This window comes from Amblyomma americanum, chromosome 11 (genome assembly GCF_052857255.1).
Source record: "Amblyomma americanum isolate KBUSLIRL-KWMA chromosome 11, ASM5285725v1, whole genome shotgun sequence".
NCBI classification, from domain to species: domain Eukaryota; kingdom Metazoa; phylum Arthropoda; class Arachnida; order Ixodida; family Ixodidae; genus Amblyomma; species Amblyomma americanum.
The window spans coordinates 47,390,022-47,407,049 of record NC_135507.1 but is presented as its reverse complement, the minus strand read 5'-3'; the positions used below and the strand labels follow the sequence as shown (position 1 = coordinate 47,407,049).

Genomic DNA, 17,028 nt, shown 5'->3' with positions numbered 1-17,028 from the left:
TGATAGCATCCCGCGGGTTTGAATCCCACTCGCGGTATTATTTCCTTATTTATTTACGTTTTGGCCAAGGTCAACCTCAAGGTCAAGCTTCACACAAACTCGGTCAGCCAGTTTGACCTCGCGAAGTTCTGGTTTAGCACTAAAAAAATGAATATCCCCCTGAGAGCTTTCATGTGACAACTTCTTGGAAACCATGACTGCAAATCCCAAAAGCACACTTAGCAGCAGCACTCAAATGGGATTTCACTGAACATTTTTTCTCTGAGCTCAAGGCCAATGCGCTAAAATTTAAAGCACGGTTTTTATGCAGCGAAATGATTGCAGTGTAGCTATTTACAAACGCGAGAAACAAATGACTCAGTTTGAGACAAGAAGGGACAGGTAGGCAACCACGTGCTCGTATTGAGGTAAGTCTGAGAGAGTTATCTAGAGAACTAGTATGGCTTGGAGCCAATTTCTCATATCTTCTACAAAATGAACAATTATTTAACTAAAGTGCGGCCTCTTACTAAAGGGGGCCTCATAGTTCTATTGTACTAGAACCGTCCAACGCCAGGTATTTGAAAAATAGTCGGAAGATATACGTGGCTGTTGTTCCCAATAGGGATGCAAATGTTAAACACTTGGGCCCAGCCAAGCGTCGTATGATGTAGCACACAATGGGAATTGATGCCAATTGTGCACTGTACCCACGAAACTCACTAGACTCTCAGAGAACACAATCGCATTTTTAAAAGTTATTAAAGCAGCCCCCCGTTGTTTCAATACACTGAGTTTTTCTTGCATGGTACATTGTACAACAAAGCTGAAGTACAAATTTACGAGTGAAGAGTTGCTGCAGGAGCAGAAATTCTTTTTAATAGTGTGATGCTGGTGGTGCAGCCGTCCGCTTGAAATGCAGGCATATGTTATTGAAATGCAGCATATAGTCGAAATAGTGCTCCTCGCTGCGTAAATTGATAGGGGTCTCGGAGTGCATATTCACTGAGCGCACAAAAAAGTATGGTATGGTGTGGTAAGATAAGGTATCGTATGGTAAGGTATGGCATGGTATGCTATGGAACGTTACAGTATGGTATGGTATGGTATGGTATGGTATGGTATGGTATGGTATGGTATGGTACGGTACGGTACGGTACGGTAGGGTATGGTATGGTATGGTATGGTGCGGTACGGTACGGTATGGTACGGTGTGGTTTGGTACCGTATGGTAAGGTAAGATAATGTATCGTATGGTAAGGTATGGTTTGGTTTGCTGTGGGATGTTAGGCTATGTTATAATGGTATGGTATGGTGCGCTACGTTACGGTATGGTGGGGTGTGGTTTGGTACGTAAGATAAGGTATCGATGGTAAGGTATGCTATAGTAGGTTATGGTATGGTATGGTATGGAATGGTATGGTACGGTACGGTATGGTACGTTACGGTACGGCATGATGTGGTTTGGTACGGTATGGTAAGATAAGGTATCGTATGGTGAGGCGTGGTTTGGTATAATATGGTACGTTACGGTATGGTATGATATGGTACGTTATGAAGGTTTTATTAGATGTGCCCTCTCCACCTTTCCTTTCATTAAATTGCTTTCTCTCTCTCATGAGAGGCACCGTAGTGATCAAGATTAAATTGCACCCTTAGGGTTCTTCCGTGTGTGTTACATCGCGTGGCACACGGGAGTTTTCACATTTCTCCTTCATTTAAATTTCTCCGCCACCACCTCCATGTGAGACCTCCACTTCAGAATGAGTTGTCGAATACCATAGACAAGGAGTAAGCCACCGCTGTACGTGCGGGACCGGAAAGCTGATATCTATTAAAATTCACGTCTCATGAGGACTGATGGAACTAGCTTTGCCTAGTGGAGACAATTTGAGTTTTGTAAAGCAAAAAGACTAATGTAGCGTAGCGTGCAAGGCTTGACTCCGACTGCAAGATCTCATAATTTTTAACGTCAAGGCTTTAATCTTACGCTCTAGACTTAATATCACTTCGAGCAAACGTTGACAGACTAGTTCTTTCCAACTTTTTAAAATAGCAAAGGCGTTGAACTTCGACTAGTGCTCTGAACACACTGATAGCTCTTCACTATCTTCTGACGAAGTCGCAAGAAAGTAAACGTTTGTTGACATGTTCGTCAGATGAGTTCTCTGCGTGATTTCTTCTTTGGAAATTGGAAATTATTAAGTATACTTTTTGTCAATCATGTTTTGATCACTATTTGAACGACCACACGGTAGTCACTATGCCTATATTGGTTTCATGTCACGTGGCGCTTTGAAAACCTTCGATAAAATCGCTGAATGGTCATGTTAATTCACTCCAGCTATTAAGCCAGCATTCTTCAGGACACGAAAGGAGAAAATTAAACAAGCAACAAAAAATCGCAACTTTTTCATACCTCATAGGACTTGAAGTCAACTTTAACTTCTTGCTAGTAACTCGGCTATTGTAACCTAAACTAAAACAAGATGAGAAAATTATGTGCGACGAAAAATTACCAGGTAAGCGCGAATTCCTTATGGTAATGTTTGCTTACTAAGTGTGCACGTCATAACAAAAAGAAACACAAATTTAAAGTTTGAGTCGCTCCCATTTTTCTAAATGCTAACGAGTGCTTGAGTAGGACACGCGAGCTTTGCAAATGCTGTCGTGTTGGTAGCCAATACTCCAATATAAATAATAATTATATAGGAAATAATTTGGAACATTAACTTCTTACTGCATATTGTAATCGGCGTTTTATTCGACACAGTGTATTAGGATGAAAATCAATTAAATACGAAGCTGAAGTTTCGTCTTCTCTTGCAGCCTACTCAAGTGCAGACTTATGCACTATGCCAAAAGTGTGTCCATTAAGCAAAAACACTGTCGCAAAAACACTATCTCTACTCGTATAACTTAGCAGTCCGCTACAAACAGCACATAACTACCTCTGACAGTACAATGCTTTCGATCGCCAATCTAACAACACTTACGCGAACATATCCTTCGCGTTCTGCTCATAACTGGGCGGTACCTTTCGTAAAAACGACGTTTGGCCAGCAAATGCTTGCACATGCGGTGCCCACTCTGTTAAACTGTTTTCGCGAAAATAAAGTTAAAATTGAAAATGTAAATAAGAAAAGAATACATTCATTCTTTCTCTCGCAGATGCAATTTTTCTGCTTTTCGTAGGGTGTGTTTCTCTTTGTCTTCTGTATTTTTTGCGAGTTTGTTGCTATGTACAATTGCTATTATTCGCTGATTCATGTTTGTTATTCATATTGTGCCTTTACGTTTAACAACAAAATGACTGAACTATGCGTAGTAAAAGCTAAAATGACTGTAAATGTACTGGGATGTACTGCCTAAATTGTAAGTGCACCAAATGTGACTACCGACACCTCGCTGTTTTTTCCATGTAATGGGGCCCGAGCGCCGTCAAGTGAATTAACGTTCACTTTTTGTCTCGGGTCCCTCATTTCTTACTGAAATGAAAATAAACTTCAAACTTCAAACTTCCTTATCGAGGGTAATGTAAAGGCCACGCACCAATTCACGTGCTTTGCCATAACATTGTCTAGGTTACATTGTCTAGACGAGAGGTTTTGCATAGGTGTCACAAAATAGCGGTGGCAATTCGTGAAGCATCGCTGACCCAGATTAATAGTTTTTGTTGTGCTGTTTTGGCGCCCACTGGGCCCCTTTGAAGAAAAGTTTTACAACCGACAAATTTGTCATGAAACCATATTCATCGTCTCTACTAATAGACGCATCATTCGTTTTGCTGGACTAATTTCACTTTATTGCTTGGTCTTGCTATAAGGTTCCGGCGGTGAAAAAGATTCCCGTATGCAGCCGAACATTCTTGAATAATTTGGAACCTGGCAGTAACTAAGCAGCCCTTTCTGAAAACTAAATTGACAAAAAAAAGCTGGTCTAGAATGAACACACATAACTTATAGCTTATCGGAAAGGGTGCTTGGTCTTTTGCGCAGCTCAGCTATTGACCTTATTTTGATGTCTTGTTCTGGTCGAACACTGAGGTTTTTATTTTACCAGGAGAGACAAACTGTCTAAGTTTTTACTGCGGTAGCAGCGCCAGTGGCATTCGGTTAAAATTCCCGCGTCTTCCGTGTCAAGTCTAAGCGAGTGAAGCCTGGGAGAGCGAATTTTCCAACCCACATCAACCCTGCATCAACACACCTTCCCCCACCCTCAACAAATCCGCTACCAACTTGAAGCTCACGCGACAGCGCAAGTACGAAGTGACGAAAATATCCCATTCAAAGTCTTAGTGGGAAAGACAGCGGTCCTCTATAGCCACCCCCAGGAAGCCAACTCCTCTTCCTCTCCTTGCTAGAGGGCTACCCACTCACAAACCACCACCCTCGTCCCACCTTTTCCACCCACCAGAAGAGCCACCCGCCTTCGCTCAACATCACCCTTCAGAAAAGTTGTGTCACGCGTTTGAGGTCTCTTCGTAGAGCAAAAGCATTGATTACATTAAATTCATAGAAGTGACGAACCAAAGCGAACCAACAACGTAGCTTTCTTGCATCAGGATCCATGATCGTCCTGTTATTTTTTTTTCTTCTCAATTTTTAGTCTTCACAACGAGCCTTGTAGCCCAAATCTTAATCTAGCGAGTGGCCTCGTCAGTTAGTAGGACGTTCTTACGGAGTAGCCGATTCATTTCCGAGGAAGGCTTAAAGTGCGAAAAAGATTGAGGACAGGAGGTAATGAAGTGTGCTGTCGTATTCATTTCTTTATCTCCTGTCCGCGTCCTTTCACGCTGTTTCTAACCTTCATCAACTATAGGCTCAGTTTGTAGTTTACGCAGGAATATGATGGATAAACTTGACTGTTCTCTCATGGTAACCATGGCACCCTCTTCTTTCTTTTATTAATCTCCCAAGAAGTCTACAGTCGTATTTCTCGGGATCCAATTCGACATCGAGGCACACGACGGTGCATTGAGATACGAGAAATTGGAATGCAGCCCAATCTCTCAAACCGGGCCCGCTGAAGAGGGTTTGTGGTTTGGCGTGCTCTGCCATCCAGCTAGTAGTGGACTAGCGAGAGAAAGATAAAGCGTGGCCGCCTTCGAAACAGTCTCCATGCCTCGCTGCCCCAAGCATGCAAACTCCCACTTTGTTTTTGTTTTGTTTTTCCTTTTCGACAAGCAATCACATTTCATGCTCATCCGCCGAGCCGGAGAGTCAGTGACACGTGAATGCGATCGCGGGGAGCCGGTATATGAATTTTACTTATTTATTTATTTACATATTTATTTATTTATTTATTTATTTATTTATTTATTTATTTATTTATTTATCATACGTGGTATGCACCCTCGGCTCTCTAGATTATACACAGTCCTTGTCCTTTTTGGACACGGGAGCTTCAAAGCAACGTGAAAAAAAAGCGGTACATTTATATAGCAAGCCCACTTTGAAAAATGACTCGTTCTCGCTGTTTTCTTGTGTATCATGATTTTTTTTTAGCTATCATCTTTCAAACGCAGTTTTCGACTTTTCACAGAAAACAAACAATTCTATCGCTGCTACTGTTCTATTTCGTGCAGTTTCGTATGTGGAAAACAAGCAGTCTATCACGCCGTTTTGAAATATCATGTATGCCCGGTGGGCTTTTTTTTTCTAGAGCCACGCCAAATGTGTTGCCTTTTTTCGCAGATAAATTGGTCACAGGGTTTATGTAGATTGGTATTGAATATTGCTCACATGTGAGTATATGTCTCTTTTTTCGTATATACTATATGGAATACGCCAGGAGTCAAGAGCTTTCACAATCATTTTTTCTGCGGTTCTGGGGGGTCACTGTTCGTGTCCGTCCGAAAGCAGCTGGGGCAAGGCTATTGAACTAGACGTCTGTTTCTGCACGCTTTTGGAGTGCTTCTTATTTATGAATTTTTAAACTTCGTTTCAGACATGTCCACTTGCTTGGCTTAGTAACTGAGCTCCATTCGTCATAATGCGAATCAAAAACATAACGTTTCGAAATATTTCAGTATTTCCAACAACCTCTCTGTATACATTTTCGCATTCCTTCAAGGGCTATCGCAGACATTTATCCCCTGAACGAAAAAAGACGAGGAAATACTAGTGCAAGTGACCCCTCTCTTATCTCTGTCCCTCTGTCTGGAAAAGGCGCCAAAGGTAACGTGAAAGAGATGCGGATCGTCCTCGATCTCACGAGTTATGTTTTTCTTGCCTACTTAGGTAACGCTTCAAGTACGTCTATGTGTGCAGTTATCATGCGCAACACTGTGTATTGCGTGGTTCTTCACAAAACACAGAAAATACAGGTATTCATTTTTAAAACCTAAAAAAAGAAAAGCCTACACGATGTCGATTGCGGAGGGAGTAACATGTTTTGAATTTAAACTGATTCAAGAAATAATACACTGCGAAGTTTGAAACTATAAGAAAACAAAGTTTAAATGTGCAAACGTCATTGCCACAACCGCCTTTCTAATCATTCCTAATAAATCTCCAACGTAACCAAAACGCCCGGCAGAAACGATGCATGAAAGAAGGGCTCTGCAAACCAACCCTCTGAAACGAGTAGAACTACGTTCACCAGCCACTGCCCGGTCCGGTAACTTCTGTCACCATCATCAGCCCCGATAATGTTGTTCTGAATTTGCAATTGGTGCTACTATGTAACGCGCCGCGCGTGACGTCTCATTCATATCAAATAGTGCGAAAAGTATTTTATTCACGTTTCTTCGAATAAAACGTGACATTGTTACGAGCTAGGGGTTGCACTGTGTGCTCTTTCCTCGTCGTGCCTATCTGCGCATTCAAACGTCCCCAAATCACATGCTTAGTTACGCACCAAAGCAAGTTTATTTCGAATTGATTTGATTGAATTTCAGCGCTTAGGACTGATTGCGTCTTAAATACAAGGTGTGCAGGTATAGTGCTGCACGTTCCCGTATGTTCCATGATCACATCCTCTCCTGGGCTGTGCCGTTACGCGTCGAGAAAAAATTGAACCACTAATTAGAATAGTACCCGCCGCGGTGGCTCAGTGGTTAGGGCGCTCGACTACTGATCCGGAGTTCCCGGGTTCGAACCCGACCGCGGCGGCTGCGTTTTTATGGAGGAAAAACGCTAAGGTGCCCGTGTGCTGTGCGATGTCAGTGCACGCTAAAGATCCCCAAGTGGTTGAAATTATTCCGGAGCCCTCCACTACGGCACCTCTTCTTCCTTTCTTCTTTCACTCCCTCCTTTATCCCTTCCCTTACGGCGCGGTTCAGGTGTCCAACGATATATGAGACAGATACTGCGCCATTTCCTTCCCCCAAAACCAATTATTAATATTAATATTATTAGAATAGTAATTCAACCTCGCCGCATTAAGATCGGCTATATCATGAATAAAAACTCTTCCACTTACCTTCGCAGAGCAACTTGCGCAGCCATGACCCTCTGCCTTTCTACCACGAGGAGGCAGTTGGGACAGCGGCAATCCTTCCAGCGACAGCTCCTCTTGTGACCCTTGAGACAGGACACTACACCGTGGTTGCGACACCGGGCGCACTTGGGCGTCCTTAGGGCCCGGCCAGGAGGTCTCGGAAGGGGCGGAGGCGGTGGAAGAGAAACCGGAAGTCTGGCGGGCTCACCGGAAGACGACGAGGAGGCAATGGGTGACGTCGTCGATATCGCCGGTGAAGATGAGGGACACGAGGAGGACAGGGACGGCAGGGGAGGCAGCGTACCGATCACCGCGTCAACGGCGGGAGACGGCGCTGACGAAGTCTTGGACAGGTCGTGAGGACGTCCTCCCGATGAGTCTGGCTCCCGGTAGGGGGACGTGGAGCAGGGGGTCGAGAGAGACGACGGGCAGACTGACACCTCGTCCGCTAGTGGCACTGGAACAAAGGGGAGACGAAAAGGTGATATTAAGTTTCTTGAACGGTGAGAACATTGTTTCGCACGGTATTATTCGAACCGAAGTGCAAATTCGGGAGCAACTGCAGTGTTTTATGCGCGGCCAAATGAGAAGCTGCACAGGCGTACAGTCGGGGACAAAAGTCTCTGGACCAAGTGTTCTTCAAACGATGCCGATAGCTCTGCTATTAGGCGGCGGCTGCAGACCACACTTGTGGAGATGAAATAAAAAAAAATTTTACTTGCGACTCTACAAGTGTGGTCTCCAGTTACAGGCTAATAGTAGAGCTATATGCTCCCTCTGAGGAACACGTGGTCCAGAGATTTTTGTCCCCGACTGTAGATGCAGTTGAACGGAGCGCACCAATACGGTTTTAAGTGCAATCGCGCCCTTCTCAGCAGTAATTGTAAGTATAATTCGCATCATAGATAACTACCACCAAGAACTTGCGTTGCCTCTTAGTTTTCAAGGCGCATTGCGTAATTATGTTTACTAAGGGCACTGTTCTCAGCTTACTTAAGTGAACACCTGTGCATGAGCGGAACCGAAAGTTGACATACCTGACAAGCCCGCAACTAGCTTAGGAGACTTGTTACTGAAGCCACAGATATTTAAGCACTCATTCCATTCGATATGCAGCTTAATCTGCAGAACTTCTTATCATTAGCTCTCCGTCAAACTGCATTTTTCATTGCAGAAAAAATTAATCACCGATAGCGTCTGCTGTTAAATGCAATACAAAGCATTACCACGTGTTGCCTTTTTCTTCTAAACAGGTCAGGTGCTGATGCCGGGCGAAATTTAACTTTCATACCTTTTTATAACGCGGGTTTGTTAGAGATCTGGCTCAGTGCTTCATAACTGCGAGCCTTCACTGGGAGCTCTTCCAACTCTTTGCGTTTGCTCTAATCAGTTTCAGGCATGTTGTTAACAATAAGAAAAATAATTTACTAGCATCAATACTTGGCCGTCTCACACATGGCTGCACGAAACAATGTACGTTCTGAAACACCTTGTCATATAAAATGCGGAGGAATTATGTCTCTTTTACAGTGTCATAATTAGTCCTGTAGAAAACGCGAGAACTGTACGAAACACAATATCCGTCTCACGTGTGTGGTAGGAAAGAATAACTCAGTACCACCTACCTACGAGTATTGTGGTGGTGTTCTTTGCTATTCTCAGAGAGTTCGCACCGCCAATGTGGAGAGTTATCGCGGACCTGGAAAGTCCCGAGTTTTTGTCATGTGCACTACAGTTTCTTGTTTTTTTTAAAGAGGAACAGCACCAATGATACATCTATTCCTGCCAAGCCGTGAGTCTTGTATGAATCTGCAACCTCAGCCCCTTCATTTATTCACTTACATGTTGCAAAACTTGCTCTTTTGGGACAATAAGAATTGTACTTTAAGACTTTAGTACATTTTAATAACCACAAAGTTCTTATTAGCACACCATATTTTTTTTTCTGCCATGGTCTCCTTATAGTCAGTTCAGTGTGTTTCAACTGATGATGGAGTAACACAGTTAATTGCATTGACGACTGTGCTGCTTTAGTTAATTTTACCGTCTGGCTTTCAAATGCAGGAATGTGGGCAGAAAATATTTGACAATGTCTTCCTCCACGAAGCCGAACCTCACCAGCACTTCACTTGCCATCAAAACGGAGCCTATATAACACAGCGCGGCACTCGTCGCCTATGTAATATATTCCTCGAATGTTTACCCAGCGGGCGCTTGTCTCAGAAGCTCGAAGACTACACCGGACGTGATCGCGTAAGAATGCCAACGCCCGTCGACCCCACGGTTCTCGAGTTACTCCCTCACAAGGCAACGCAACGCTTGACTACTACGCGTTGCAGGTTGTTCCGCCGTCATGGTGGCCGTCCCTTCATCACATGCTGAAAGGCCGTTCCTTCTCTCTTGTGCGATTCGCCGGCGAAAGCGACGTGGAATGGCGATAACCTCGCTTGATAGCATAGCTGACCTCCACCCGGACTCTCTTCCCGCCCCCCTTCTCTCGGTCGTGGAAGGCGGGGACGTCACGTTCCCGACATTCCAGCGAATCGCTACCCCACGTGATCGGGATCTTCTGCACGTGAGGTTCCCGATGTTTCCCGGCTGGAGCGATGGACGGAGGGTCGGTGTTACGGTCGAAGTACTCGCATTCCTGACGTAACTGCGACAGTGTCCTTTTGGCGGGCCCTATTCGAAACTCGCTGGAGTCGCTAGCGTTCGGAGTCGCAACAAAAAAAGCTATCTCAAGTCGTGTTTACAATTCAGTCCCATTTTCCTTCGTTTATTTTTTGTTCATACTGTAATACCGTCTTTACTTCGATTCCTGACTGCCATGTGTTATCTTTAGGGTAAAATCTACCTGACACAAAAGTTGCTGCTGTCTTTTAACTTTCTTCTCGTTCAAAAGAGGACTACTAAACATCTCCTTCTAGCGAATGTTTTGGTGTTCGTTAAGGCAAGCCGAAATTTTCAGCAGTTCGAGAACAACCAGCTTCATTGCTTTCTCGTCTACTCACTAAAAACGCTTTGCTTGCATTTATTACCAGCATTTGGTTTACTCACTCGTCTGCTAACCTGCATGCTTCAACCAAGACATAAACCTTCCTCACATTAAGCCGAAGTTTTTTTTTTTTTAACGAAGCTCTTCGTCTAACTCTTGGTTAGTGCGCGCAGCAGTGTAATGAACGCTATTTTACCGTTCCCATAAAATTCGGAAGCACATGCGTGCATTCAAGACCTGTGCAGTTCAGCGGAAGCTATACAGCAGGCGTCTACTAACCGCAGAGTGGGTACAACAAGTTGTACGCAGTTTGGAGTGTTGTTTTTGCTTTCTACTCTTTTATAAAAATGGTCTATAGACATCTTTTCGCCTCTATTGCCTTCCTAGAGATATTTCTTTGTCTCCATTCATAGTCTGTAGACTCTCTAGAGACAAAAGTCTACTAAAAGTGTACGGCCATAAATTTATAGATGGTCTATAGACTGTCTAGAGGATTAGTATTACCTACAAACTTTTCTCTGGGGTTTGTGTATACACAGTCTATAGAGTTTATAGACAGAAGTCTAAGGACCGTCTATAGGCTGTTTAAAAAATTTGTAAGGGCAGCTGCAGCTGGCCGGCTTCAATGAGCGCGCTAATCAAGCAAGGGCAGACAATGCAAGAACTGACTTCACCCGATCGCGATGCCTTGTTACATAATAACAACTTTGCTGAATCAAAACATCACTGTGTACCGTCATCTTTAGTGCTTGCGAAACGCTGCATGCTTTAGTTAGAAGGATCATTTACAATCCGAGCTCAGTAAGACCTATTAAATACCTACATTAGAATTTGAGCTTTATAGCGGGAGCAAAAATTAAAAAAAGGAAAGACAAACTGTTTTCTGGAAACGAACGGTGGGTTCCAAACATTGGTTTTATGCCCCATGTTGGCGGCCTGCCACTGTAGGAACATTTGGCGGACAGAAAACAGTAGGAAGTAATTTTCGATAGCGGCGGCAATAAAATTCCTTCTATGGCTAGCGTCAAGCCCATGAATTCTACCGCTTGATCGTTAGTTTACCCTGCGCGTTGCTCCAAAAGTAGATGCAAGAAAAAAACTTTATGGCCACCAACTCATGCTGGATGGTCTGACTACGTGCAGTGGCACGTCGGCTGCAGTTCTCGCTACTGCAGTTTGTCAGACTAGGGCTCGCAACCACTGTGTACAGTCGCAACCAATATGAATGTGAATTTTGGTTTCTGCTGAGGAAGACCTATAAACTTTTCCGCGTGTTATAGTCCCTGACTGCGCAATAAAAATGAGGGTGATGGTGCAGAAAAGCGGAACTAAGCGTCTAACAAACCTTATTTTTTCATAAAGCTCCTTCGGAAGTCAAACTGGTTTACAGAAAATTTATCCGGATGTGTTAAGCCATTAAATTTGGTCACATTTGAATCGCGTCAGGCAGCACACCCGTCTACCTTGAATTGCCGTCTTTGTTGCCTCTAGCTTAACGTGTCTTAATTCCATAAAACTTAGTAATATCTCAGTAGAAAAACAGCAGACTTCCTGGGACGTTTTGGACCAAATCTAGAAGTAACAAAATAAATGTTTGTAGTGACAACAGAATTTCGTTTAGTTACGGCAGAAAATTATTACAGGAAAAACTGCAGTGCTGCAGAGAAATACCATAAATCCACCGAAAAGCCAGTCTTTACCAGAAAACTACAAAACATATTGTCGTCTTTCTGACGCAGTTATGCTCTTTTTTTCCGACTGGGAGGTTTTTTCTTTGCCTGCCAAAGCAACACGGTACAGCATGAGCCATGTCACTGTGTTGGGTCGCAGATTTATTTACCTTTCCTGGTTATTTAACGATTATATTCGCACGTGCTGCTGAACCCACGAGCTTGCGCTCAGCAACAAATGTTGTAACCACTGAGCCGCCACCACGCGTAATGTGCTTGTAGTAGACGTAAGAATGAATTATGATACATTTTTATGGCGCGAGGGCATCTATGGCCAAAGAGCGCCATGGCACAAGGTAGTTTACATTGCACAAGGTCGGGTCAAAGACCCATTTCCCAAGCATTTCGCCATAAAGAAGCCGAGCACTAGGCAAGGAAAATGTTACACCCATTCTATCACCGGTGGGTACCCGGCGGCACTGGGGATCGAACCCCGCACCTCCTGCAAGTAAGGCGGATGCTCAAAGCACTGAATGAAGAGTGAAGGCTCATTTACAGTATTTCTGAGAATTAGAACTCTCACTGCTGATTTAACGGTAGCTTAATCCGAGCTTTAATCGATTTCCTGCATTCTGTCGATATGTTGGCAGTGAGATGAATAACCGTTCTTAACATCATGAGCTTCTAAAGATCTCTATATCCTGCCGAAAACCTACTACGGCCGTGGGTCGGTAAAGTGTCTTTACGGTAGCAGTGTCATCTCTTTATACGGGGCAAAAACAGCCCTCTCTGGTGTGGGGCAAAAACAGCCCTCTCTGGTGTGGAAAGTGGCATCAGACTTGCGGACCGAAAGCACTAGTGAAGCACCATTATGACTTAGGGACTATTACGTTCGGCTGCTGAGACCAAGTACGCAGGATCGCATCCCGGCGATGGTGGCTGCATGTCAATGTATTTGAAATCTATAAGGTGGCCATATATTGTGCCATCTGAGTCTTCGATAAAGTACACCCCGTGGCTGAAATTAATCCGCAGCCCACCATTATACAAACGCAGTCCGGGCCCAAGCGCAGCTGAAAGACATTAAACCCGACATGCAGCATTGTGCAGCTACCAAAAACCCGATGAAACTTCGGACGTTTTTTTTTCTACCAGCCTGTCAAGTGAAGCTGCAACGTGACACTGGGATGCACTTTCGCAAAATCCTCATCGACGCCATTTGTAGTGAAGGAATAGTTTGTCTTTTTAGCACTAACCATCTTTCCTTTCTTAGCTGGCGCAGTTTCCTTTTCGACTGGCGCGTCATGCCGAACTTAAGTGTCCCGAAACACAGGGCGCACATTAGTGACTCAGAAAGAATCTTGAAGCATCTCTTGTTTGTTCTTCCTGAGTCCTCGTTTTTAGGCGTCGAGTTACTTCCTTTTTTTCACCGCACCAGACAACAGCGTGAGATCTCTCTTGAAGCATGCGTGCGTTTCCAATTTCTCCTTTCAGCTTTCCGCTTGGTGTCTAGTTCCCGGGGCATCGCAACCCACCAACATGTGCCGTCGTATTGTGTTACCCGTCCCAGGCCGTCATTTGTAATCTTAGCCCGGATTAACTCGTCCTAGAGCAACCAAATGCCGGCGAGTAGTCGTGGCTGCCACAATTCTTGCATTGCCCTCGCTCGCAGTAGGACAGTAATGAGATTACTTCCGCGAAACTAGCTGCGTCATATGCAGATTGATCCACGAAACTAATATTTTTTTTATTAGAACTTTGATGTCGTTGAGCTGACATTGTCCTATTACTTTCAACAAAACGGTTAGCTTCACTTAGGAAGTGCCCAGGTATGTGCGAAGTAGAACATCGCCATACGGCCGTGATTTCAGAGCCAAGGGTAGCGCAACACATTTTCTTGGCTTCGACATTTTCACTAACGACACGACGGAGTGACCATATCCAACTCTGAATTATGAAGGTAGGTGTTCATAGTACTGATGAAATTTAGGAATCGAGGCTCCGGATCTTCTTTGACCCAGTCACCAGATTGTACCCTGGTGTAAGAGGACCACACTTGTATTTTTTGCTCCCGTTCAAAGCCCATACAAATACGCTTGTATTTGAAGCCTTTTCGTAAGTTGTTAATGTCTTGAACCTCTTTTCCCAGTTTCGATAGTATATGGTCCAACAACCTTAAGTTTTATTTTTATTCCATTCACAATTCATTAACCAACTGATGAACCTAGAGCTTGAAGCTCACTGCCTTCTAGCATATTTCTGGAAGAATAAACTTAAACAGAGGTACCGCAGCAGAGTTCAGAAAAAGAGGGACTTACTTATTGCTGGCTCAGCCACACCGGGTGTCTCCAGTTCACTTCAATGGTGATGGTAGCGAACAGCGTCGTCTTCTTTTGGAGCAGTCAAAAAATATTCTAACACTCTTGGCACTAATCTGTGGCCAGGCTGCGGGCTTTCACGCCGTGTGCGGTACCCGGATGACCTGCTGAGTCTGTGTTCACCACGTGAACGCTATCCGTCACACCGTTGGCAGTGGTGACTTGACGTTGAAGGCTGACTTGGCGCTAAAGTGTAGGTGGAAACTCTTTGTTCCTCCGCAAAAGGTTCTTGCGGTTTCGAGGGAACACATTTAGCGGGTCACCCCTAAGCTGCAAGCCGTTTCGATGGTGATGGTTAGGTCACATTGACGTCATTCCTTTGCTATCTATCTATGGTAAAGTAACGGCATTTAAAAGAGAGGCTTTCTACGAGAGAACTTGAATCCACCGGTCACAATCCTTCTTCTCCTCACTTCAAGACACAAAATATTATTAGACCGCTCCAACTTGACGCCCAACGGCAAGCTTGTCGTCTTCTTCTCTTTCTTGTCTCAGCAAAATAGTCAGCCGTTCTTTTGTGGTCATCATTTCCTGCTGGCGATAGCTACCTGCTGACGGCCATCAGCCATCCACAGCGTTCTGGCCGCGTAGGTTTAACGCCAGCGCAATGATTTTCTTCTGCATCGGAAACATATGCTGCGCTATGAGAATTGCTTCCCTGTAAGTCCTGCTGCACCAAGGGCGTTTCTTCGTATCTTTAGCTCGTAGCACGCAATTCAGACGTCCCGCTGAAGAACAGTCCTCACTCCTGGCCTCCTCACGAAGAACTTTCGCTCATCCTCTCAAAGACCCTTTTAACTGGCACTCACCTATTAGTGTCGTCTCTGTATCGCTATGACCCATCAGTGCTTACACCCTGCTCATCTCAGCACTTCTCGGCCGTGGCAAAAGTCTCGTTACGACTGACTCTATCACTCGACTCGATCGTCTGGCTCACCGTTCGCTCAACGTCAGCACTGCGGTCCGTCCTCCTTTGTAGATATCTGCGCCAATCTCGAGAAGCCGCCGTCCGGATCCTCCTGAACAGGGGTAGACGAAAACTACGACTGCATCCAGCCACTTCCTGGGCATCGTCTGCGGGGAGTGGCTAATGACTTCTGCCTGTCCTGGTAGCGTGTGGAAGATCCTCGACTGGTCGCGCACCCTTCCTGGCACTAAGCCCCCTCCGGGCTGCTTTAATCTTGCTACTCCACTGCTCTCGCAGGTTGAGCTTTCTGTAACGGACTCACGGTTGGAACCCGGAGGTGCTACCCTTTTCCCTCTCCGTTGTTTTCTCCCTCGCTCAACGCGTCTTCAGCTTGTGTACTTTCCCCTTGCCGTCATCACCCCCTCTCTTTATTTCTCGGTTCTGCATCGTCAGAAGCCGGGAGCCCGGACGCTGACGAAAGCGCGTTATTTTGCGACAATCGTCGGCCCCTGTGGCAGGCGGCAACTTTTTTGGCCGACCCGAGCGAAAAACTGCTCTCCCCTCCACCCTCCCACTCTTCCTTTCACTTCGCCTCCCGCGTTACGTGGTCTCCCCTTCCACAAACACTGAGAGTGTACTCGTCGAGAGCTTTTGGTCTAGCCGCTTCTTCTGGAAGCACGGTGAGGTGATACACATGGTTTAGGGAGAGCAAGACCTCTCTGGCTTCGAGTCACATCTTCGAGAAACACGGCTGCAGCGGCAGCGGAGAGTCGCAAATGAAAACCCAGGAACGATCTGTCATTACCCTCCCCCCACCCTCCAACTACACCCAGGACCGTCTGTGTTTTTCTACGGTGTGACGACGTTTTTCTTGGGGTTTTCAAGGCGAGTCCTTTCTACAACGGGGCTTCCCTGTGCTCTCACCTCCTCCTCGCCTCATTTCAGGGAGCTGTGCGGCACAGGAATAGAACACGTGGAAGAAGGGCTTGATGACTACTGTTACTGGTGCTACCGAGACGACGACGGCTGCTTTTCGTGGGTCTCGGGAGCGGCGGCGCGTTTCATGAATGGGACAGCTTTGTCGTGTCTCTCAGTAGGCGGAGTGTTCGGGCTACGCCGCCGTCCGACCGAGCTTGAGGCGGGGCTTTGAGGCTGCCCGACCGGAAAGGGGAGGAGGTGGGTGTCTCATTGGTCGCCGCATTTCGTGCGGCTGTCGAGAGGAGGCTGGTAGCGATGTCGAGGGTGCTAAGAGGGGTGGATGGTCGCCTCGACGATTCCCGGCCGGCAGCATCGTGCTAACACCGGCGAATAATTTTTCATTTAGGGTTAACGTCGACGGAGTTCTGTACCTTAATTGAAAACTGCCCTCGGCAGTAAAAGAGGCGGCCATCAATGGTGGCCTGATTCATAAGGTGCGGCTTCAGGTTTGCAGTCATATCCTGACGTGTGGCTCCTACAAGATCTTGAGGGCACCGAAATGCCTTGAGGTTGATAGGATCAATCTACTTTATTTCTAAAAGGTTAAAAGTTCTTGCCGTACTACAAAATCCTCACTACTCGGTGCAGGCAGGAACTCGATATGCGGTGTAATTCGGCAATAGGGTCATCAATCGATCGCAGATCTCGCATTCTTGAGTGTGTACAGCCTCTGATCAA

The 17,028-nt window shown here is 45.4% G+C and overlaps 1 protein-coding gene across 1 annotated transcript in view; it reads right to left on the bottom strand.

Annotated features, from left to right (window-relative positions):
* LOC144109590 (uncharacterized) overlaps positions 1-15,536 on the bottom strand; it is a 55,543-nt gene extending 40,007 nt beyond the window's left edge. The window contains exons 1-3 of the mRNA XM_077642409.1: positions 15,403-15,536; positions 9,048-9,121; positions 7,405-7,879 (exon numbers count right to left, since the gene is read on the bottom strand). Coding sequence (XP_077498535.1) covers positions 7,405-7,879; positions 9,048-9,121; positions 15,403-15,536 — 683 coding nt within the window. The remainder of the gene's footprint in view (positions 1-7,404; positions 7,880-9,047; positions 9,122-15,402) is intronic.
* Positions 15,537-17,028: the final 1,492 nt, after the last annotated feature.